Source organism: Leopardus geoffroyi, chromosome B2 (assembly GCF_018350155.1).
Source record: "Leopardus geoffroyi isolate Oge1 chromosome B2, O.geoffroyi_Oge1_pat1.0, whole genome shotgun sequence".
Lineage (NCBI taxonomy): Eukaryota > Metazoa > Chordata > Mammalia > Carnivora > Felidae > Leopardus > Leopardus geoffroyi.
In genome coordinates, this window is record NC_059332.1 from 98,292,045 (window position 1) to 98,317,572 (window position 25,528).

General features: G+C 41.2%; 1 protein-coding gene across 3 annotated transcripts in view; it reads left to right on the top strand.

Moving 5' to 3' along the window:
* Positions 1-25,528, top strand: part of ARMC2 (armadillo repeat containing 2) — a 127,589-nt gene that overhangs the window by 43,815 nt on the left and 58,246 nt on the right. For all 3 annotated transcript variants that reach the window (XM_045499219.1, XM_045499218.1, XM_045499220.1), the window contains 4 exons: positions 1,645-1,743; positions 5,817-5,992; positions 11,504-11,606; positions 12,678-12,901. In XM_045499219.1, the coding sequence (XP_045355175.1) occupies positions 1,645-1,743; positions 5,817-5,992; positions 11,504-11,606; positions 12,678-12,901 (602 nt within the window). The remainder of the gene's footprint in view (positions 1-1,644; positions 1,744-5,816; positions 5,993-11,503; positions 11,607-12,677; positions 12,902-25,528) is intronic.

The window sequence follows — 25,528 nt, forward strand, 5'->3', positions numbered from 1 at the left end:
GGGAAGGAGGGAAGGAGACGCAGAATCTGAAGCAGGCTTCAGGCTCTAAGCTGTCAACACAGAGCCGGGTGCGGGGCTTGAACTCATGAACTGAAAGATCATGACCTGAGCTGAAGTTTGACACTTAACCAGATGAACCACCCCATCTCTATCATTTCTAAGTCTTCATGTGATATATGTAGGATCTAGGCACCCACTGTGGACACTTGACTGATCGGTACCGGGTCCACTCTGAGCGGGCACAGACTCTAAACCAGTATAGACTGGGCACCATGTGAAGGCCTTATGGGGCAGACTTCAGAGAAGGGAGACTAAGCACTGCTCCTGAGGGTTCGCACAGCAGTGCCTCCTCCAACTACACTGTCTTGCTTTAGATAGTGAGATATAGCCTGTGTGAAATGTAATCATGATTTGCAGTTTCTAATATGATTCACATTTCCCTCCTACCTTTCAGTTTACCGTTTTTGCTGTAGGGGTGGAATAGCATAGAGAGAGTTCAAGTGCAAGGGCTATGGAACTATATGACCATGGGCAGGTAACTTAATACCCCTGAGCCCCGCTTTCTTCATCTGGAAATGGAGACAATTTGGGCACCTCCTCATAATGTTGTTACAAAAATTAAATAGAGGCATGCTGCATCTTAAAGTACCCAATCAATGGTAGCTGTTACTCTTCTACAGCCTTCATTCATGGGCAGCATCTGTTTTTGATCATTCGCTGGTATCATGCAGCTGGATAAACTTCAGACAGCAGTGGCCTGTTGCTTTTTAATTAGGAAAATGAAATTCACATTTGTTGTTGCTAGACGTTAGGCACTGGGCTCTGAGCTTTACCTATATCATGTCTTTTAATTCTCATAGCCCCGAAGGCAAAGATTTTCGTCTTCTGTTTCACTGATGAGGCTCAGAAAGGGTGAAAAACCAGACCCCGGTCACCCAGTACATCTGTGATGAAGCTGTGATCTGAACTGACATCTGTCAATGCCCAAAGCACAGGCTTTTCCCACCACGCCGCACAAAATCTCAACGGCCCCACAGTGATGTGGACATTTTATTTTCTATAGGAAAGAAAGTTTCTGCAGGCCTTCTTCCTTTGAGAAAAATTTTCATCAAACATTTTCAAAATCCTTATTCTTTACATATCTATAGTTTTCTACTTATTCCATATTACGGAGAGTACAGAGTGGTACATTTAAAATAAAAAATAACTCAAAACTATCTGCCTTCCTGGGCACCTGGCTGGCTCAGTCAGTGTAGCATGTAGCTCTTGATCTCAGTGTCATGAGTTCATGTCCCGTGTTGGGTGTAGAGCTTACTTACAAACAAACAAACAAACAAACAAACAAAACAAAAACCACCTGTTTGCCTTACAATAATTCCAACATTGACAAAGCTTAAGACGTTACACAATGTCCCAGCCAGAGTTTAAAGTTCTAGTTTCTTTACATGATCTTATCTTGAGTTTGATTTGAGGTGATTTTATTAAGAGACACATAGTTCTAATTAGAATTAGTTGGGCTTAGGGGGCGAGGTATAATTTAATTACAGAGTTGGTTAATTTTAGTGATGAATAGCAGACCTGGGATGGTGCTCTAGGTACAACTCCTTTTTCACAGCTTTCTCCTGATCTGGGTTTCTTTTGCAGTCTCAAAAGCCAACTTGCAAGAAAAGGATACAGAAATAGAAGTAGACGAAGTCTTTTGGAATACAAGGATCGTACCGATTTTGCATGAATTAGAAAAGGGTAAAAAAAAAAAGTTTGTTTTAAATTGAGAATATCTGTAGTTATTTATATGTTCCCCATTGCACTGATATTTTTAGTATGCTTTGACTACCATTTCTGTGAACATGTTCAAAAACAAATGGAGTTATCTCTTTATTCACCTAATAATGTATATATGAAGTACATGCAAACCTAATTTTTAGTGACTAAAACTTACACTTTAAATGCTGGAAGAGAGCTTACTTCTAAAATCCCCCATGGAATACATGAATTCATCACCTTCTATCCGCCCAAGGAAATGCTGGTTTGAACTCTCCAGGGTGACAGTTAATACATGAAAGTGAAAGATTAAAACAGACTTCAGGCCCCTGAAACTTTGACTAAGTCTCATAGACTGGCATCTGTGGCAGGTGTGCCGATGGTTTTCTAGATCCAAAGGTGTATTTCCTACTCTTGTAAGGCTCCCACACCTGTTGGGAATGCCACTCAGAGCTGGAAGCAACCTGGAGTGCGCCCAGCCCTCATACTCTGAAGTGTCCCAGCGGTAAAGGCCGGTGATCAGTGGGTCTCTGCAAAAGGTGACCTGTGGAAAGGTTGTCAGGAGCATGACCCCTGCCGTCTCTCCTTCGCGGCTCCTTAGGGATTCCATTTCTGTAGTGAAAATGGACTCCCTCTGGAGCTGTAGTCACGGCTCCGGGCTAAGCTCAGCAACTGGCACACACACACAGTAGGCCCTCACCAGGCATTGTGGAGTGAGTGCTCCATGGAGGAGCAAACCGCAGGATAGCCTTGGGAAGAGGACCTCAGAGAAGCAGGGTAAGTAAGTCCTCCCCAGCAAGCAACGAAGTCATGTAAAAGACCTACTTCCCAAAAGGTTCCAATGGCCTCACGGCTCCTTGGCTCCCTGTTGTACTTGGCTGTGTTTGTGGTTCATGCGGGAGCCCTGGGCAGGGTTTCTGGCTCTGGTGTTGCTACTAACTAAGCCTGTGGCTGTGGGGGAACCACCTAATCTCTGCACGGCAGTGTTCTCATGCCAGGTGATGGTGGCTTAGACTGGACCATCATCTCTGTCCACTGCAGCTCAAAACCTCTGAGTGATGACTTTCCTCCCTCTGCAGCTACTAATTTTCACCCTCAGATTAGCGAGCCAGCTTAACTTTGGGCCCTTTATTTTAGGAGATGTGTACAAAAACTAGTGACAAGAGCAATCAGTCTGGGCAAAGGTTAACAAAGGAGAACATGCTAGGGAGAGCACAGTAGGAAGAGTGGTCTGGGGCACGAAGGCCTGTCTCAGAGGAAGTCTTCAGTCTGAAAGATTTTAAGAGAGTTCTGAGAACACCAACAGAGAAAATTGAACTGGCGTTTGGGATTTGAAATGTGGGTGAATCTGCCTTCTCGGAAGATTGTTGGCCCTGAAGTATGGCATCTCTCCCTCTCCCATATGCAACTTTAAGAACAGTACATGGGGGAAGGACTGGGTTACTTGAGCTTTTGAGCGTCTTTCTTTCTTCCTTCCCCTTCCATCCGTCCTTCCTTCCTTCCTTCCTTCCTTCCTTCCTTCCTCCCTCTCTCTCTTCCTTGCCCTCTCCCCCTCCCTCCCTCCCCCTCTCTCTCTTTCTTTTTCCCTCCCCCTTCCTCCTCTCCCCTCCTCTTCCCTTCCTTTAATTCTTATTTTCCTTTTTATTTTTCCATAATTTGAGTTATAGAAAAGTTTCAAGAATAGTACAAAGAAATCCTGTATGTCCTTACCTCAGATTTCCCAAATATAAATGTTTTACCACATTTACTTCATTATTCTCTTTCTCTCTTCCCCCGTCTTGCTCTCTTTTTCTCGGTATCCCCCCCCCCCCCCCACACACACACATAGGCATTGTTTTTTTTTTTTTTCCTTTTTTGAACCATTTGAGAACAAATTGCCAACGCGATGTCCCATATCCCTAGGACTCTGGCACACATTTTAAGAAACAAGGACATTCTGTTACATATCTGCAAATTATCCTACAATGCTATACAAACCATATTCAGATTTTGCCAGTTACGCTAATAATTTCCTTTATAGAAAAAGCAAATCCCGGATCATAAGTTCAAGTTATTTGTCATAGCTCTTTCATGATCTTGACATATTTGCCAATTATTTTATAGACTGCCCCCACAAGCTAGTTTTCTCTGGTATTTTCTCACAGTTAGACCCAGACTAGGCATTTGGGGAAGGTGTGTGGCATGAGTACTGCTGTGTCCTTCTCAGTGCATCATAGCAGAAGGCACATGATGCTGACCCGGTCCATTACCGGGGGTATGAACTTTGATCACTTGGGGAAGGTGGTATCTAGGTTTTTCCACTGTGAAGTTACTGTTTTCTCCTTTGCAATTAATAAGTATCTCATGGGGGAGAAGTTACTTTGAGGCTACATTGCTTTCTGTTACTTATCAAACTTTCACCCACTAGCTTCAGCCCTTTGAGAATCTTGAAAGCTCTTAAGTTCAAGTTGTCTTTTGAGGCTATATGGCATTTATTACAAACCAACTGGTGTAAAGTTAATTTGATCAACAGTTTAAAATTTGACCTGTGAGCCTTTCCTTTTTAACTTATTTTAAGCTAAAACAGCTACTCCTAGTTGAATGCACCATGCTGAAGAGTTTGCAGAGGGAAGTATTAGACAAATGCCTTGAGGTCTACCCACTACCAGAGAGTGGTCCATGGCCTGGACTTGGGGTTTGTGAAGAAACTGCCAGTAACAGAAGAATCAAACAACAAAACAAAAGCATTCTTACAATAGAGCTCAGGTTTTCCCCTTTATTTAAAGTTAGTCTAAGTCATTTCCCAAAAATTCATTTATTTAAGTGCATAACTGAAAGGCATTGAAGGTTACTGAGCTATTGAGGTTTAAAATTTTTTCTTAGATGTTATTGTTGAAAAGAGCTAAAAATGGCCTGAGTCATTTCCTTCTTCAGGCACACACTTCCTCTATGTGGGCTTTTAAGAGCACATTATGGTATTTATTTAAGATTGGTTTCCTAATTTTAAATTCTGCGATGGAATCTACCAGATAATATTTTTCAACTGAATATCTTAGACCTTGGATTCTTATATTTCCCCTCATGTTCCATTTTGTGTGGTAATTTTCTTCCTTTCTGCCTATTGGTATGGATACCACTTTCAAAAATTGTTGCCCTCAGACTTCTAACTATAAAACAAGATGTTCTAGGTTTCTCCTATTTTCCAACTAATGCCTTTCTTTTTTTACTCTCCCCTCTCTTGTAATAACCACCTGTAAATAATGGTGGGTGAGGTGACATTTTGAGATTTTGTTCCATTTGCCCTCTTTTCTCAGATAATGAGCATTGTTCTCAGAGAAAAACATTGATCATTGTTTTCATCAACAGATATATTAGAAAGCCAGTATATATGAAACTATGTTATAGATTGTCAGTACAGTATTCTCATTGTACCATGCTCTGTTTGATACAAAGATACAAAGACACAATTCCTACTCACTTAGCATGGCATCTGTTTGAGAGCACTGGGCATATAACACAACATTCGTGTGTATGTGAAAAAAAAAAAAAAAAAAAAAAAACAGGCTACAGAGTAATGTTTGTTGAACGTAGAAGGCTGCGACTTCTCTGGAGGAGCCAGAATATAAACAGAGCCTTAAAGGACCAAAATCAGTAGGAATGAAGATGAGGAGAACATTCTAGGCCAGTGGAACTATGCCACAAAGGGTTGGAGGCAGAGACACAGTGCTGTGCTTCGCTGAGACTGAACCAACCAAGCACTGTGAGGTGGAAAGCATTTGGAACAAAGCAGACCCCACTGGAATAGGTGCAATTCATTCTTTACTGCACTCTTTTGAAAGACTGTGTGTTCTAGATAAGCTGACCGATGAGTAAATAAGTCAACATTATAGGGGGTGGATCAACAAAAAGAAAAAAAAAGCAGGTCGATGGAAATTACAAGAGAAGGGGAAAAAAACATTCAGGGATTTGAAGATGTTCTGGGAAATAACAACGGGGTTTTACTTACACTGTGTTTGACACACTTGAAAGCTTGACCTTAATTAGTAAGTGCCGCTTTACTCTCTTTGCTCTGACAGAAGAAAACATTGAAACAATTTGTGCTGCTTGCACACAACTTCATCACGCTTTAGCGGAAGGAAACATGCTTGGAAATAAGTTTAAGAGAAGAAGTATTCTCCTGAAGACCCTATATAAACTAGTTGATATTGGTTCAGACTTGCTCAGCCTTAAACTTGCAAAACTTATTCTAGCAGTAAGTTTTTCTTTCCTCTGGTCTAGTAGACTGTAGCACTTAAAAGTTTTATCTAACGCTTTGTTTGTAAATATTACAAAGAAGATTAGAAATGCAGTGTGTTCATTTAGAAGCTTGAAAAGAAATTAAGGTAATAAATTGACATCTCAGAATTTGGGAAGTACTATCTAAGGAACTAAGGCTGAGTATGTGGAAAATGCTCAAATAAACGCTTACATTTGGACTGTGGCTAAGCTTCAAAAAAAAGGTGACAATAGGCAAATACATGCAAAACAGCTTGTCAAGTAACTTGAGATCAGTATCGGAGCATGCAGGCTGTGGTTTCTGCCCCATGGTTTCTGCTCGGTGCTTGATTCTGCTACATGATTTAATAAATAACTTAGGATAATGTGGGCCATGGACACAATGGCCAGGTGCTTTATGAACCAGTATGAAACAGAGAAACAGCTGCATGTGGTCATGGGAAGGTGGTAACAGAAGGCTCCCGTGAGGTGTTAGAAGAAAAGGCCAGACACCAAATAAAAGTCTGTAGAAACTCTGTCTCGAACAAAATGATATCATTGTTTGAGGGGAACGCTTTGTTGCCACAGCCATAAACAGTTGGAAACAAAAGATAAGACACAGTTATTATAGAATGTTCTAAAAGAGCCGCTAAAACAAATGAATGAAGCTTTGTTGACCTAGTTTCATAAAAGTGATAGCTATTATGTTAACACCCATAATTCATATAATTTTAAATCTGAAAGTACACAGGGAAGGTAAGCATTGGCATACTTAGAGTTTAGTAAGAGTGCCCGTTGTTCCTTAGTTTGATGTCTTTGATGAAGCAGAATATTCTGACTACGTACTCTATGTAATTTTTTGAAGAAGCTACATTCTTATTCAGCTGTCATCAAAAACTATTCACCCTCTTGTAAAAAAAAAAAAACAAACTGTAATATGTGACTCAGAAAGTAGCATTTCTTTGAAATAGTGATTTCAGCAGTATTTTAATCCCCTCATTGAGGATAACTGGTCCATCAGTTTTAATGAAGCAAAAAGAGCATAAGCCACAGAGATAATTCAAGTCAAAAGTTGTAGGTAGACTATATATGTTAACTAACTGGAATTTAAACATAAGCTTGAAAAAGAAAAGAAAAAGTTGTAGGTAGAGGCAAAAAGATACCTGCCTGCTCACCCTGTTTCCTCTCTGACCCTGGGTTTGGGGTACTCCCTTGGCCCAGGAGAGCCCCTGTGAGCTGGAAGCCTTTACAGTGTAGCTGCCCCAAGATGCCAGCTGCTGAGGGATTGACTGCCTTTGGTTTTTCATCTGGATCCTAGACGTTTTGCTCCAAACCAAGCCAAAAACTAGAGAGAGGAGGAGGAAAATGCCACAAATTAATCAGTGCTTTGCCGAGAAAATGTCATTTTGGTTATAAAAGGTGCCATTCACATTAATTATACACATGACACAATTTATTTTAGGGTAAAGGGCTAAGTGATTGCCAGGCAGCGATCGCGTTCTGAACTAAATTTGATTAGATAAGGGTCTCTCTGTGACATTGACTGCCTTGCTGAATCAGAGTCAAGACTGGCTAGGCTGCACTCCAGAGTGCAGAGATGGGCAGGTTGTTCCTTCTGATTAACTATAGAACCAGGTCAGGAGGGACTTCCAAGGCCATCAATCCCAACTTCCCATCTGCTACCTGAATCTCCCCTAATGTTCCAAGCAAGACACTGTTTTGCATGGGCCTTGGTGTTGGAATTCTATGTAAGTTTTAAAAAGGCCACATCATAAAAAGCTGCCGAGAAAGCAAATAATAGTAATAATAAAGATATATGGAACCAAGATGTTTTTAATATCTTCTCTAGTGTCTGCCAATATTTTACCTACCAGTGTAGTGTTACAATTCAGACATTTAAAATTATTTATAGTTAAAAAAAACTTGGTGAGCATAATGTCAGTTTTTCTGATTTCTTGCCTTTTTTTTCTTTTTGGTTAAGTAAGCTGGGGAGGGGTTGCCAGAAAGCGATTTTAATTTTAACCTTTGTGTCAAAAGATCTTTCTGGGGCTCCTGGGTGGCTCAGTCGGTTAAGCGTCTGACTTCGACTCAGGTCACGATCTCGCGGTCCGTGAGTTCGAGCCCCGCTTCGGGCTCAGGGCTGATGGCTCAGAGCCTGGAGCCTGCTTCCGATTCTGTGTCTCCCTCTCTCTCTGCCCCTCCCCTGTTCATGCTCTGTCTCTCTCTGTCTCAAAAATAAATAAACGTTAAAAAAAAATTAAAAAAAAAAGATCTTTCAAAAATTTATCAGTCTACATTAAGAGATTTTTTAGGGGCATCTGGGTGGCTCAGGTTAAGTGAATTGGTTAAGTGTTTGACTTTGGCTCAGGTCATGATCTCATGGTTCGTGGGTTTGAGCCCCGCATCAGGCTCCTCACTGATGGTGTGGAGCCTGCTTGGGATTCTCTCTCTCTCTCTCTCTCTCTCTCTCTCTCTCTGCCTCCCCCCACCCCCAAAATAAATAAATAAACTTTAAAAAAAAAGATATTTTTTAGTACAAATGTATACACAATGAATGCAGCTATATTCAGGAGGGGGGAAAATCTAGTTCTCTGTACAGGGGGGAGAAACAGAAAAAAAAAAAAACAAAAACCAAAAAACACCAATATGTCAACAGTGATTATGCATAGTAAGTAGAATTATAAGTGTTTTTAAACTTCTCTTTAATTTTCCAAATTTGCTTTATAGAGAAAAGACTGCAGTCTTGAATGTAAGAAATAAACTACGCACTGTAAGAACTTACTTTGTGCCAGGGGCCCTTGACCCTGGGGATACAAGTGAATGAAGTAGCCTCTGCCTTCCTGGCTGGCACTGTGGCAGGAGAGATTCTGCTAAACGTAGAAAATGCCCAATGGGGAGGATGAGTACTGGGAGCCAAGTGCACCGCACAGGAAAGGGGATGGACAGTGTGGGGGAAAGAGCTGTTTCACGTGAGGTTGTCTGCGCTCCTTGCATGCAACTTAAGATTACTTTTTCATGCCCCAGAGTCATAATTTTACAGTGATCAAAAGAGAAGGTATAGGAATGCACTTTGAAAGTAATTTGACCTTAGAGCAGACTTGGAAATTGTAGACTGACTGTTTGATTGATTGATTTTTTTAATGAAAACCCTGACATGAGTTGTTGTAATTTTTCCTCTGTCACTTTTCACTAAAAATGTAAGACTTGGGTGGGGGGCGGGGGGTGAGGTTAGTTGTATTCATTCATTCATTCATTCATTCATCAAGTTTTATGTTATGTTATTTTTAAGATTATTTATTTATTTTGAGAGGTGGGGAGGGGCAGGGAGAGAGAGAATCCCAAGTAGTCTCCGCACTGTTAGTGTGGGGCCCTGCGCAGGGCTCCAACTCACCAACCACGAGATCATGACCTGACTGGAAATCAAGAGTCAGACGTTTAACTAAGCCACCGAGGCGCCCCTGTTCAACAAGTTTTATTAAGTACACAACACGTGCTACATATCACAGTGTCATAGGGGACTGTTAACTGATTAAAATATATTCCCCTTGTTGTGATGAGCACTGGGTGCTATATATAAGTGATGAATTGGTAAATTCTACACCTGAAACCAATTTTATCAAATTTGTTAACTAGAATTTAATTCAAACCTTAAAATATATTCCCAAATATCAAGGACAATATATATTTCCATTCATTTAGAATTTCTTTCTATTTTCTTTAATCAGTCTATTTTCTCAGTTTTTAAATAATTTTTTAAACACCTAAGCATTAAATTTTTTTTGTTTAATTTCCATTTCCTTTTTCCTCCTGAGAACAGAAGGAATTCCCATGCTGCCATGTGTTAAGTTTGTGAGGCTTCCACAAGGGAGCTTCTCAGACTTGCATGTGCACTGGATCCCTGGGCAGCTTGTTAAAATGCAGATTCTGATTCAGCAGCCGCTGGGTGGGGACTATGAGTCTGCACTTCTAATACTCACCCAGATTCCTCAGGTGCCAGATGGAAATGACAGCACCTAAAGTGCAAGGTGGCTCTGAGGTAACATGTGGAGGGGCCCAGTGCAGGGAGGCGCATGGAGGCCACTCTCTGGATAAATGCTTCCATCCCTCTGCTCCTCCGGCACAGGGCTGGCCATGTTCGTCCTTGTGCTTCAACAGTGAACAGCACTGTGCTTGATACACGGTAGGAGCCCATTAGTATTTGCGGATCAAGCACAGAATGAATCTTTAAAACCATGTCTGACAAATCCCATTATCTTTTTTTTAACAAACTGATGTTGAAGATAATTTTAAGGATACTTTTTAATGATAAAATAATGACCCATATGCCATCCTTTTCACACAGATATTTATTTAGATGACCTCATTCCTACTAACATCTTTTACATTCTTGCAATGCGGGCACATAATATTTCCATTTTACAGTAGGTTATAAATGTCTTTTTTTAACATTGTGTTCACAGTTACACTTTTTATGACTGCTCAATATGAGTAGTATTGATGTTCCACGGTTTATTAAACTATTTCCTAATATCACTTAGGATGTTTTTTATTTTTAATTTTCACTACGTTAGAGAGACATACAGCTGATTGAGACCATTTGATGTAGTTAGTCCCCCTCTACTGTGCTTATTTGACGTATACTTTATTTCCCCTGTGCTTAATTTACTTGAATATTTTTCTATGATTTAGAAGGTAATTTTAAGCTTTGAACATTACACGCCATTATCTCAAAGCATTACAGGAATAGCCTTAAAAATGAATATATAGGTATTATCTAATCAAAGAGTATTGCTTTTTTGGTTTTCTTTTATTTAAATGATAAGAACTGTACTTTTCCGGGGCGCCTGGGTGGCGCAGTCGGTTAAGCGTCCGACTTCAGCCAGGTCACGATCTCGCGGTCCGTGAGTTCGAGCCCCGCGTCAGGCTCTGGGCTGATGGCTCAGAGCCTGGAGCCTGTTTCCGATTCTGTGTCTCCCTCTCTCTCTGCCCCTCCCCCGTTCGTGCTCTGTCTCTCTCTGTCCCAAAAATAAAAATAAACGTTGAAAAAAAAAATTAAAAAAAAAAAAAAAAAAAAAAGAACTGTACTTTTCCCCGTCTAGGTATTCTAAGTTAATTCAATCTGAATTTTGGTATCTGTATTCCTTTACTCTTGTACTTTAAAGCAATCGCCCCATTTAGTTAAGTTTCTCAACCTCCTCCCCGCTTTTATCGTCACATACTCTTGAAAAAGTAACTAATAACCACACGTGTAAGGATGAGACTTTATGAACTGAGAAATAAAGGCTTATCATTAAAGCATGCTTACGCTAAAGATCATTTATATTGTATTTACCATAAATGAGTTAATTAAATACTATAGTTGGCAAGTTTGTAGCCTAAACTTAGAATTCTTCTTTACATTTTAAAAATACTCCTACAGCACTTTTAAAATAGATGTGCGTGTTAAAAAATTACGGCGCGTCTTTATTTCCCTCTGCGATAAAAACATAAGTGTTTCCTTTCTCCGCAGCTTAAAGTGAGTAGAAAGAATCTCCTTAATGTCTGCAAACTTATATTCAAAATTAGCAGAAGTGAGAAGAATGACTCTCTGATTGAAAATGACAGCATTCTGGGTGAGTATCACTCAGCACCACCACCGAGTGAATGTCGCACTTGAGTGTGAATGAGAAGTTTGGGGAGCAAAGTTCTCACTAATGGTGGCTAGAATATCTTTATTTTCTACTAATTCCAGAAGTGATGCGATGCCTATTGTTGCTCTGTCCGTCTCTGTGTTTTCCACATTCCTTTGAATGTATCCTCGTTAGCTATTTGTTTTAAATGCCTGTATTAAGATCATGTGACTATCAAGTGTTGCCTATTTAAAAATTTATCTCCTGGTCTTGGATTGACTGTCAGACAAAATACACTTAATGGCATTTAACATAATTGAAATTTTTGGTCTTTTGATGTAGTAGAAATGACAAAAACTTGGAAGACAAACTGGAAGACAGGTGTTGTAGGCATTTGACATCAAAGTGTCTCAAATGTGTTTCAAATATGTAGGTAGAGAAATTTTATTGCCCTGTAGCTAGCTACATAATGTTTAAATAGCTAATAATGTTTAAATCTTAAACATTAAATAATTAAGATGCTTCAATAGTTATCTAAATAGAAATCTTTTATGAATTAGTATTGCTGATCTAAGGGAAGGCAGCGGAGTTCTTTTTTTGCAACATAGGATAAATGACCTCTTTTTTTGACCTCAGCAGACAGTTTTTGAGAGAGACAGAGACGGAATGTGAGTGGGTTAGGGGCAGAGAGAGAAGGGGACACAGAATCCGAAGCAGGTTCCAGGCTCCTAGCTGTCAGCACAGAGCCTGATGCGGGGCCCGAACTCATGAGCTGTGAGATCATGACCTGAGCCTAAGTCAGATGCTCAACAGACTGAGCCACCCAGGTGCCCCAAGAACATGTTCTTATTTATATATTAATTATCCCATCCTTTTGCTGTCACTGTTATTACAGAGATTTGTCTTTGCTACACGTAAGCTTTCCTCTTTACACCACATGAGTAACCCTTAACAAGCATCTGTATGTAGGTTCTCACTAACATTTTAGAAATTATATTTGGTGTTCACATGCAAGTGCTTTAAAATGTCTCTCTCCAGCTGTTATACATTTGTCATAATTCATCTTCTTGACAGAATCATTATTGGAGGTCCTGAGAAATGAAGACCTGCACACTAACACTGAAGCTTTTTTATACTGTATGGGGGCTATCAAATTCATTTCTGGAAACCCAGGATTTCTCGATGAAATGATCAGCAAAGGTGCTGTGGAAATATTGGTGACTTTGATAAAGCAAATCAATGAGAACACCAGGAAATGTGGCACATGTCTGCCTAACTCAGGCCACTTGTTAGTCCAAGTGAGTATTTTACTTGAAAAGGTTATATGTGTAAAATTAGTTTTTATGTTACCTAACCCTAGTTACCTGCCAGGTGTAACAGGTAACAAGGGGGCTGTTACCTAGTCAGGTGGGGGTGCCTGGCCTTGGGGTTCAAGAACAGCAGCCACTGCTCCACCTCTGCCCCCGTGTGTGCCCATTTTCCCTGGAAAGGCCACTCCATGGCTTTTCACCAAACAGCTCTGTGTGTGGCTTTGAAATCCATTTCCACTACCCTGCAGAGAAAGTAGGCCTGAGACAATAAAAAGTAGCCTCTCTCTGCAAAACAATTGCATGCTATTACCAGAATTTTAACATGCAGAGTTTTAACTTTTAGAGCTTCAAAGACTGAAGATTGTTCATGGTAGCTAATGTCATGGATCTCGTACCTCCAGTAAAAAGCAGAAGTTAACAATACTGGGGTGTGGAGGTGACCCACAGGCCTGAGACTATAAGCATGAAGGTTAGCAAAACTAGATCTGTTTAACATGACCAGGGGCAAGAAAAAAGAGATTTGTTCCGTGTTAGTTTTATTACTTCTTTTGTGGCAGATTAAATTTCATAGTTAAATTATTTTCGTTGGAGCTGCTTCAGCTCTCATGTTCATTTTTAGATGAGATTTTACTTTTTAATAGGATTTGTATATCAGATAATAGCATCTTTGATGTAATACTTCATGAGATTTGAAATGTGCCTGCCAATTAATGAGGATTGATTGAGCACTCAGGGCGCTGGCAGCTTTGGGGAAAGTGTGTTAAAAATTAGATTTGAGCCCTGCCTTAAAGATGCTTAAAGTGTTTATGATGATCATTAATTTTGGACTTTGTGGTCTGTCTCCATTTTGAAAAAAGATTATGAAAACCCCTCTTAGTTGTGAATGATTCAGAATTATATGGGATGAGCCATCTTTTGTCTAGGGAGGCTTAGAAACATTATTTTCTTACTGCCAGTGTTATCGAGTTATTCAAAAGTTTTCCTCAATGAAAATAATTACTTTGGTTATATAATTATTATGTTTCCTTATTAAAATGCAAAAAAAAAGTATAAGGAAGAGTGTAAAATTGCCTGAAATATTTTTACCCTGAGATAATACACCTCCAGCATTTTAGCAAACATTTTCCCATGCATTTTATGTATGTATACTTACATATGCATAATCTTATATAATTCTTACGTTTTTATCATGAACCATCTTATTTTTAATAGCTATTCTCACTTATTTTCCCTTATTTTCCATTACTCTCTTCCTTCCTCATTTCTCCTGTTCCAACCAGGTATTGTCCACACTGATGTGCTCAGTACCTTTTAATGCAATCATAGGTTTTCAAAAATGGGATATTCTATGCACTTCTCTGTTCTCATTTAACAATACATTGTAAGAACCCCTTGGAGACTTGTTTTACTTTTTTTTTAATGACTGCACAATATTCTGTGATAAGGATGTACCTCAAATTCTGAACTGTTCTCCTTTTGGGCTATTCACTCTTCTTAATTTTTATGCAATGGCTTTTAGAATTCTTGTCTGATTAAAAAATCTCTTTCCAGCCCATTTATATACACATATATAAATATATATGTAAATATACTATACTATAATATATGTTGTAATATACAACAAAATAAAATATATGCAAATTTATATGTTTATTTATATTTATATTTATTTATATATTTATATACTTATATATGTTAAAATATATGCTATATAGAAGTAGGATCAGTTGGTATAAAGGAACATTGACCGTTTTTCAAAATATTTATGTATTTATTTTGAGGAGGGGGAGGGGCAGAAAGGAGGGAGAGAGACAATCCCAAGCAGGCTCCAGGCTGTTAGCGCAGAGCCTGATGAGGGGCTGGAACTCACAAACTGTGAGATCACGACCTGAGCCAAAATCAGTAGTCGGACACTTAACCAAATGAGCCACCCAGGTGCCCCAAGGAGCACTGAGTATTATTGTAACCTGGGTCGCCAGTCCCGAACTAGGACCAGTGTATACCAGTAAGTACAGGGTAATCCCCACGTTCCCCTTCTTTCCCTTCCACCTACACTCAGCATCCTTAGGTTCACTAGGTTAGATGTCTTTTTCCTTTCCTGGCATCCATGCACCCCGCTAGGTGGTGTAACAAGGGGCACCCTAGTAACTTCTTCCTCTCTGCCTGCCACTGCTCACCAGGCACTGTCATTGTCCCCAGATCCCTCCTCTGAACTGTCTAGGATCTGGCATAGCCAGGGCTTACATGCCTGAGGTTTCTCCCTGGAGCACAATCCAGCAGGAGAAAGTGCCACCACCTGAGAATGCACTCCTGCGATGGTCACCAGGCCCCATTTGCACCATCTATACAGTGTCACTCTGTGTGTGTGTGTGTGTGTGTGTGTGTGTGTGTGTGTTTACAGATCTGGGAGGAAGGAGATCTTGTTTTAGGCTATTTTATCATGGGACCCCCTGAACTAGACATTCCCTCATATTTAATTAAAAGGAAGAAAAGCTGTTGTGTATCATACAGTTGATAAAATGTAAGCAACATGACTTCATTATAGGAGCAGATGAAAATCTCTACTCCTGTGAATGTGTAACACTGACTGGCTGTTCACTAGCCGGCCCATGTGCAAATTCAACCAAACAGATCTGGCCATGCACAGAACTGTTTGTTCATACTAGTTTTCAGAACTTGGTAACTCTAGCTCATGAGACATTTTTAAAAAGCAACTTTGTTCAATAGAAAAAATAAGTTGATTACAGTGGCTGTACCAATAAAATGTCTGTAAGCCAGAGAGAACCTGGCAAGACCAAAACGACAAGGATAGGTAACTGTGACTACAAGGGTAGTCACAGTTGTGACTTCCTCTCTTCTATGACTTTCAACCCGGAGAACCTCAGTAGCTTCAGCACACTTTCTGGGCACCTCCTGTTATAGAACTATACGTTCTAGCATGTAGCCCAAATGCTGGAGTCATTCCGTTTCCCCAAAGCTGCCCTCTTGGGCACCCAGAAGCTGGAGCCTGAAGCTTGTGTAGGATTTGGGAAACTGGCACGAAGGGAATGGGATAGGGTGTGTTTGGGGAACGCCAAGCAGGTAGGCTTGTCCAGAGCCGAGAGGTTCTGTGATGTTCAGAGGCCACAGCCCTGAGTCTCGAACACCAGGCTATCGAGTGTGGACGTGGAGGAGCCGCTGGAGGTGGGGGGCATGGGGAGGAGGAGGGGAGATCAGAGTGGCAGAAAGACGAACGTGCACGAGACAATAAATTGGAAAAGACCAAGAAGCTGACATGCGATGGGAGGGGACTGTGTCAGTCGCACAGACTGGTTGGAGGGCAGAGCTCTCACACACAGCAGCCCCAGTTAAGAGGCATTGCTGCAGTTATTAGGGTCGGGGCAGATTATAATAGAGCTAAAGGGAAGAAGTCAAGGAGTGGGTGTGGAAGGAAGACTCCTCCACAGCATCTGGGCTAAAGCTGCTTACAGGAAAACACGAAGTTCTGAGATCTTGAAGGTTTTCTTTATGTTGTTTCTCACTTGTATATACATATGGAGAGGGAGAGGGATATATATATATATATATATATATGTTTATGTTCACTGTGTGGCTGAAATCAAGAGACATTGATTTCACAGGTGTTGCTCTGTGCCAGGCGTGTTCTGGGTGGGGTAAGGAACACAGTTGCCAGTAGGGGCCTACCGTCTGGAGATACCCCATGTCCAGATAATAGCATTCTGATGCCACATTCTTCTACCATGGAAATCATGGTATTTACACACGTTCAATGCTGCATTCAGTTCTGCCTACCATATACTTAATAGCATTTTGAGAGGGTGACTGTAGCTGCTCAGAGGAACTGAGGCATCGCTGCCTGTGTGCCAAGTACAAGTATTAATACAGAACTGGAGATACGACTTTGTAAAATGGCAGGACTAAAGAAGTTTAAACTGTGTATGTTTACTGAATTCTAGAATGCTAGGATTTCAGGAGAGTCGCCCAAAAGTTGGAAAAAGACAAATATAGGCCAGACAAAAGGCAAGGCCCCCTAAATGCCAGTAGTAAATTGTATCGCCCAAGGAGGTGACAGACAGAAATAGGGATTTGTCAATGTTGGTCTCGAATGAATTATCAGGAGGTGTTAGGTTCATGTCTGACTTCTAAAGCCTAGCATTTGGGAAGGTATAACATGGGAGTGGAGGTAGACTGCTAGAATCACCTCCATCATAAAGTTCGTTGTGGTCTCCATCATACCCCCTTCCTAGGGAATGGGGAAGAGTCTTCTATATATGTCATAATCACAACCAAGCTCTGATTGCCCTGGTGTCTTGTCTGTCCTCTTGCGTTTTGAGAACATCATGTACACAGCTGCTTTACTGTAATTGAAGAAATCTCAAGGTATCACATTTATAGTTAGGTAATTTATAGGTATATAATGTAGCTATTTTTTAACTTTTTTTTTTAAGTTTACTTATTTATTTTGAGAGAGAGAGAACACAAGCCAGGGAGGGGCAGAGAGAGAGGGAGAGAGAAAATCCCAAGAAGGCTCCACACTGTCAGTGCAGAGCCCGACCAGGGCTGAATCTCACCAACCGTGAGACCATGACCTGAACCGAAACCAAGGGTCAGTTGCTTAATGGACTGAGCTGCCCAGGAGCCCCTATAATGTAACTGTTAAAACCCAGATTGTCTTGAACTAACATTCCTACTTTTTCTTATTCCTTTGTATTTCCACCCTTTCTGCTTTACAGCTTGACCCATTTGATTTTGAGTTTAATCCATAGAGAAATACATTCTTTCCCTGCTTCAGATACAACATTTTTTACTGTTTTGTGACATCCAGATAACATGGTTCGCTTCCTTCCCCTCTTCTCATGTCCGGCTCACTTCTCTGGCCTCGAAGCCTTCAAGTGTCACCCCAGAGGGTCCTTCACACCCTAGTCGCCTCCCTCCTTTGCCCAGTGCATCTCCTGAGTTATCTTCTTCCTTTTTCTCAGAGAAAATTTCTTAGTAATGTTAGTCCTCATGGCCCTCGTCATTCCCTGCTCCATTCCTTCACTTTGGCTTGCGTTTGGGAGAAGGAAAGTGAATTAAACCAAGAGAGATGACTCAGACATTTTGAGCCCGGATGGTTCAGAAAATGATACTGTCATCATTAGAAATTAGAGAGTTATACAAGGAACTCATTTGGTGAGAGAAGGAAATTAATTACGTAATTAGTCTTAACTGAAAATTTTGAAGTGCCAGCAGAATAGCCAAGTGGGGCTGTCCAGTAAGCGACTGCAGTTATGAACGGGTGCTTAGCAGAGAAAGTAAAGCTGAGAAAACAGATTTAGGGCCGTCTGCATGGAGGTGATAGTTGAAGTCAAGAAAGACCAAGGGGAGGGGTGCCTGGGTGGCTCAGTCGGTTCAGCGGCCGACTTCGGCTCAGGTCATGATCTCACGGTCAGTGAGTTCGAGCCCCGCGTCGGGCTCTGTGCTGACAGCTCAGAGCCTGGAGCCTGTTTCAGACTCTGTGTCTCCCTCTCTCTGACCCTCCCCTGTTGATGCTCTGTCTCTCTCTGTCTCAAAAATAAATAAACGTTAAAAAAAAAAATTAAAAAAAAAAAAGAAAGACCAAGGGGAGAGTATAGAAAGTTAGCAGAGGAGGTCAGAGAACAGATTCTATAAAATGGCCGCATTTATGGAATGGGGGAAGAAAAGAGAGAATGCAGAGGCCCGGAAACTAAGAAAGGACCATGTACAGGAGAGTAGAGATCTTAAAAGCACGGACTGGGTTGGTCAGCTCCGGGAAATGCTGTGGAGAGCACCCACGGGAAGAGGGCACGTGTTCTTCGTGTGGAGAAGTTGGAGTAGGTGGGTGTGATGGACTCATGCTGCAGTGCTCCGTGCTGTCTTGGAAGCTTGTAGGAGTTCTTTATCCCTGTTTTTGTTTTGTTTTTGTTTTTGTTTTTGTTTCTGTGTTTTTTTAATGAAAAGGTGTTTTGATGTAATTGATTTTTTAAAAAAAATGTCTAAGCCCCAGAGTAGACTCCCTGCTTTGAGTCATTGGAGTTCACTGCTGTATTCTGTGTGTGGCCCTCCTCCACCCCGTCTTCAAAAGCCTGAAGGTCCATTTGGCTTTGTACCCAGCGCTGGGACAGGACTGTCTAGTGAAGAGAGCACATGCCTGAGCTGGCCTTTCGTCTCTGACCCTGGCAGCGCTTCTCAGCCTCTGAGCCCCGCTTTCCTCGTGTTTAAAGGACCAGCGTAACGTGTAGTTGGGAAAATTAATGAGCTAATCAAAGCACTAGAATAGGATATGGCACATAGTTGGTACTCAGCAGAAATTTATTAAATAAAATAAAATCAGAGTTTCCAAAACCTGAAGTTTTAATTGAATAGCAATTTCTTCTGATGAGAAAAAAAAAAATTAATCACAAGAAATTAAGATGATAGAAGTAGATTTCAAATCTTGGATCTTTTTATGTTCTTCCGTCTTTGACAAGCTCTGTGGAGAACCGTGCTGAATAGAAACTAAAATCTGGAAGGGGGTGCTATATTGGCAACGTAGGATTCTGGGTACTTCATGGACCCCAAATTCTCAGAGGCAACTATTCTCTGCTTCAAGGATTTAGGGAATTTAAGTGATGCCTTTGACTGAAGGCTAGAGATTCAGTGAAGCGGTGATTTACATTATGTTAGTAATTAACAACTGTACCTGTAAATCTTGCTTGGGGTCCTTTAAATCTCGTGTTAGTTATATTTAGTCATTTTAAGATGTATTTAGGTAGTTAATTATTATGAGTATGCACACTTAACTAGGAAAGTATGTTAACTCCCTTTCTGTGGCTTACCCTGCCTATGGGAAATCTACCTCTCAGACCATAAAATCAGAACCAAGGCAATAACTTCCACCTGATGGAACCTTGTTCTTGTTATTGGAGGAAATAAACTGCATACCTATAAAATGAGAGCAAATATTCCCATGATTATATTTCTTAAATTCTTATAATTTTCTTGGAGATTGGATGATTAAGCAGAAATATTTTTAAAGCATCTTTTTTAAAGGTTTTGTTTGAGTAGGAAGAGGCAAATGAGGTCATTTATTTTCTTATTGTTTTGATTGAGGCATATAATTTATGATCCAATGAAATGCTCAGATCTTATATGTTTAATGAGTTTTTTTATATATGATTTCTTGTCAAATTGGCTTCCATACAACACCCAGTGCTCATCCCAACAAGTGCCCTCCTTAATGCCCATCACCCACTTTCCCCTCTACCCCACCCCCCATCAACCCTTAATTTATTCTCTGTTTTTAAGAGTCTCTTATGGTTTGCCTCCTTCCCTCTCTGTTTATAACTTTTTCCCCTTCCCCTCCCCCAATGTTTGATGAGTCAAAAGCATACAGGGGGGTGGGAGGGAGGGGAGGGTGGGTGATGGGTATTGAGGAGGGCACCTTTTGGGATGAGCACTGGGTGTTGTATGGAAACCAATTTGACAATAAACTTCATATATTGAAAAAAAAAAAAAAAGCATACAGCCATGTAATCCACACCCCTGTCAAAATTCCGAAGATTTCTGTCACCTCAGAAATTTCCTCCCACCGCTTCCCAGTTAATTCCCATTCTCCTACCCACAAAGGGAACCATTTTTCTGATGTCTTTCACCATAGATGAGCTCTGCCTATTCTAGAATTTAACAAAAATGGAATATATGGCGTGTGCTTTTTTGTGTCTGGCTTGTTTTCTTTAACTTTTATTTCGAACCAAATATAGGTTCACAAGATGTTGCAAAAATAGTACAGAGGAGTCCTGTGTACCCCTCACCCAGCTTCTCCCAGTGGTGACATTTTACATAACTATCGTACATTATGAAATCCAGGAAATTGAATTGTATAGTACAGTTAACTAGAATACTATTTCTGGCTCAATTTGCTTATCAGTATATTGTTTTTGAGATGAAATGAAACTTTTTTTGTCACAATCTTTGGTATTGGCCACTAGGCTTTCTAATTTTGTAATGATGTATTTGTTAGTGGAGAGGGGACCAGCATTTGCTACTTAGGAGGCTTCTTTCCTATAAGGAATACCCAGTATAACTAAAAAACCTAATCAGCCAACTGGCATGGGGGAGTGGCAGTCATAGCCCTGGCCCTTCCTCTTTACTTCTCCTCCCTTTCTTGGGAAAGACCTATGAATAGGTAACTCTTGCTCACCTCAGATTCTCCAGGGATAGCATATCTAAAGATTTGGGGAGGGGTGCCTGGGTGGCTCAGTCGGTTAAGCGTCCGACTTCGGCTCAGGTCATGATCTCACGGCTTGTGAGTTTGAGCCCCTCATCGGGCTTTGTGCTGACAGCTCAGAGCCTGGAGCCTGCTTCAGATTCTGTGTCTCCCTCTCTCTGCCCCTCCCTGACTCATATTCTGTCTCTCTGTCTCTCAAAAATAAATAAACATTAAAAAAATAAATAAAACAAGTAAAAAGATTTGAGGAGACTCAGAGACTCCAGACATGTAATGTAGTGTCTTGGGTTTGAACCTAGAAATAAGAGAAAAACTAAGGCAGATGGGGATGGGGAGAAAGTTATCATCATGGTTGGAACTTATAATTTATAGGTGAGGCAGACATACATTCTCAACCTGAATCCCTGAATTAGACCATCACGAGCTGTATCTGCCTCAGAAGGAGCAGAGGAGAGCATCCTGTGCTCCCTACTCAGAAAGTAAGGGATGGAGATGGGTCAGGAGTATTATGCTAGAGAGTATCTCTTCACAAGGAAGGAACATCAAGAGTGGGAAATAAATATTCCTATGCCTACTGTTTCTGGGAAGAAACATTTACTTCTTTAAAAAAATTTTTTTTTAATGTTTACTTATTTTTGAGAGAAAGCTTCAGTGGGGAAGGGGCAGAGAGAGAGGGAGACACAGAATCCAAAGCAGGCTTCAGGCTGTAAGCTGTCAGCACAGAGTCCAACCTGGGGCTTGAACCCACAGGCTTTGAGATCATGACCTGAGCCTAAGTCTGTCACTTAATCAACTGACCTACCCAGGCACCCCTAAAAAAAAAAAATTTTTTTTAATGATGATTTACTTTTGAGACAGAAAGACAGAGTGGGAGTGAGCGAGGGGCAGAGAGAGGGAGACACAGAATCTGAAGCAGGCTCCAGGCTCTGAGCTGTCAGCACAGAGCCTGATGAGGGGCTCAAACCCACGAACCGTGAGATCATAACCTGAACCAAAGTCCAGTGCTTAACCGACTGAGCCACCCAGGCATCTGACACTTGCTTCTTAGTTACTGTCATATCTGCTCAGCCTCATATCTTCATTGTAGATATATCAGTTCTGGCAATAAAGAAATGTCACTAACTTCAACATGTAATTAGGAAAATTGGTGTTATTACTTGGTAGTTCTTGGTATTACATTATCTTTTTCCGATTCATTTTCCTCATTTTACCATATTGACATACTACATAGTTTATACAACATTCAAAATTTCAAGTATGCTGTTCCATGTAATAGCTGCAACTAGCAGAATCAGCTACCTCCTCATTTTACCAAAGTAACTGACATAGAGACAGTAAATGGAGAAACAATCACGAACACAGGCGAGTGTTAGTCTCTGAGCAAGGCATTGGGTGTTTGAGGAGGACGGAACCACTTCCTGCTGAAGTAGGACACCCATGATAGGAATGTGCCAAGTGGGCTCCATAGCCAGGCACCAAGCATTATCAAGGATTATGAATTATTATCACTTTCATGTGCATATATCTTAACTCCAATAAAACGCTTAGGAATTTGGGTGCTGGTGGTTTCATGTGTAGGTGGCATCATTGATTTCTCTCATCTCAGCCAGAACTGTATTAATCATATATGAGACAATATGAAACTTCTTGGGTTACCACAGAGGCTCTGGGTTAGGCATATATTGTGGTCGCAATTGGGCACAAATCCAAAAAATGAGTGTGCTTTTATTAATAGTGGGGGATGGTTTTGCTGAGGTCGGAAAATGGTGTGGCTTTGGCTCTTAAATCATTTTACACTGTCTGTGGTCTCTGGCGGCTGTGTTTATTCTTTCACATCATCAGCGGGAAGTGAACCATTTTGCAGTTGGCAGTTAAGTCGAGATAAAGCTCGAGGGATTTTGGTTATGGATATTCCAGGTGATTGAGAAATAAAATGAATGCTGTTAGAGATAGCCAAAAGGAGAGGGGGAGACAACAAACAAGGAGTCAGAGCTTAGGATGTTCACCTACCTGGTAGCCAGTGGGCTTTCTGAGCCTCAGTTTTCTCATCTGAAAAGTGGGGCTCATAATACCTTTCCTGTCTGCCTTAGGGGGCTGGTGTAGGGAGCAAATGAGATCACGTTCACAAGATAGATTTAAAAACCATAAAGTAAGCTGCTCAAATTCTTTCCATGATAGCATTCAATATAGAAAAATAACTGAAACTGGGGCGCCTGGGTGGCGCAGTCGGTTAAGCGTCCGACTTCAGCCAGGTCACGATCTCGCGGTCCGTGAGTTCGAGCCCCGCGTCGGGCTCTGGGCTGATGGCTCAGAGCCTGGAGCCTGTTTCCGATTCTGTGTCTCCCTCTCTCTCTGCCCCTCCCCCGTTCATGCTCTGTCTCTCTCTGTCCCAAAAAAAATAAACGTTGAAAAAAAAAATTTAAAAAAAAAAAAAAAAAGAAAAATAACTGAAACTGAATCTTGATGCCGATTTTGGTAGAGGAAACATAATAATTTTCAAATTAATGGTGCAGTCTTCAGTTGTGTTGTGTTCAAACGGTTTCTTTGAAACCTGGTTTTTTTGAAATAGGGAAAAGTGTTTCTCCAAGGAACAATACCATGATTGATGGTGAAGTTCCAGGGCCAGCCAAAAAGCCTGTTGAACTTCTGCTGCACCGCAACGGGAGTTCTGTGGTGGACTGTGATCTGCAAGCCCTTCTGCTCTGGAGCAGTCCTCAGGGTGGAATGTCTTCTAGGGCAGAGGCCGATTAGTCCCCTGGGGGCTGAGGATTCTGATGGACGAAGGTCCAAAGGGAAGAGAGAAGGCTGTCCTCTCTGGAAATGCACAGTACGTGGAGGCTCAAGTCAACCAAACAGCCCACCCTGCCATGTGCCCCCCTGCCCCTTGCCCCTGCAGGAGAGGCTGCAGGAATGAGGCCCCAGCTGCTGGGCCTATGCTGTCATTCTTTTAATTATTTTTTTTAATGTTTATTCATTTTTGAGAGAGAGAGACAGAGCATAAGTAGGGGAGGGGCAGAGAGAGAGGGAGACACAGAATCCGAAGCAGGCTCCAGGCTCTGAGCTGTCAGCACAGAGCCTGACGTGGGGCTCGAACCCATGAACCGTGAGATCATGACCTGAGCCGAAGTTGGACGCTGAACCGACTGAGCCACCCAGGTGCCCTGTGCTGTCATTCTTAAATCCTGTGATGTAAATCAGAAAGGCCTCATATTTTAAGACAATGATTTCTTGTGTTTGCTGAAGTATTTCAATTAATAGTTGAGAACATAATTTGAAATTGATAATTAAGTGCCTATAATGAAAAAGTGCCTATCTGAAAAAAATAGGTGCTTTTGAATTCTAATTTTACTGGGCGCCTGGGTGGCTCAGTTGGTTAGGCGTCCAGCTTCAGCTCAGGTCATGATCTCACGGTTTGTGAGTTCAAGCCCCATATTGGGCTCCGTGCTGACAGCTGAAAGCCTGGAGCCTGCTTCGGATTCTGTGTCTCCCCCTCTCTCTGCCCCTCCCCCACTCATGCTCTGTCTCTCTCTGTCTCAAAAATAAATAAACATTTTTAAAAAATTAAAAAAATAAAATGCGTCTCCCAGTGTTGACTACACAGTGAGAACGTTCAGTGCTAGATAGGACAGCTTTGCCAAAGCCATCAGGCGTTTTCTTGGAGATTCTGATGGAGGGTGAGGCCCAGTACCTCTTATGATCAAGAAATTTGGGGAAACTGGAGAGAAGAAGCTGCCTCAGAAAAAATGAGCACCATAAAGTTGTAGAGTGTAGCTCTGTCATTTTTCAGGAGTAAATTAGTAACGGGAAGCACACCAGAATGTTTCTTTCTTGATATATACCAAAAATGTGGGCGATGCCTCAGACATCATCTAACCACTACTAATAAGCAAGGACGACTAAATTCTTATTAATCATCTTGGGAGATGATCAGTTCTATATTCTTCTCCTTTTTCTTCTTCCCACTGCTTGCCTCGCTGCCCCCATGCAGTTGCACTGTTAGGAGACAGGAAAAAAAGAATCGAAACTCATGTTCTTTGGTTTGCTATTTCTTTGTGAGATGACACCTGGGAACTGCTCCTTTAGAAGCTCAACAGGCATCTATGTAACCGTGTCACTTGAGCTTCTTTTTTGTGTCCCAAAATAAAACAGAAAAGTACATAACTAGGGTTAGGAACAATATAAATTACAGTGGAAAGTTAAGAGATGGATACACTTCCAGGAGCATAAAGCTTGGACTTTGGTGAACTCCTGTTTTAGGGACAGGCCCATTGGGTGGGCTTTCCAGGGGGGATGGAAAACTCATTAGTGATTTCTGCAAATATATCTCTGTTGAAAGTTGGAGCAAGGCTGAGAGTTAAGTGGGTTGACTAGAAATTTGCCTTTACTGTCACGGCAGTATTTAACTA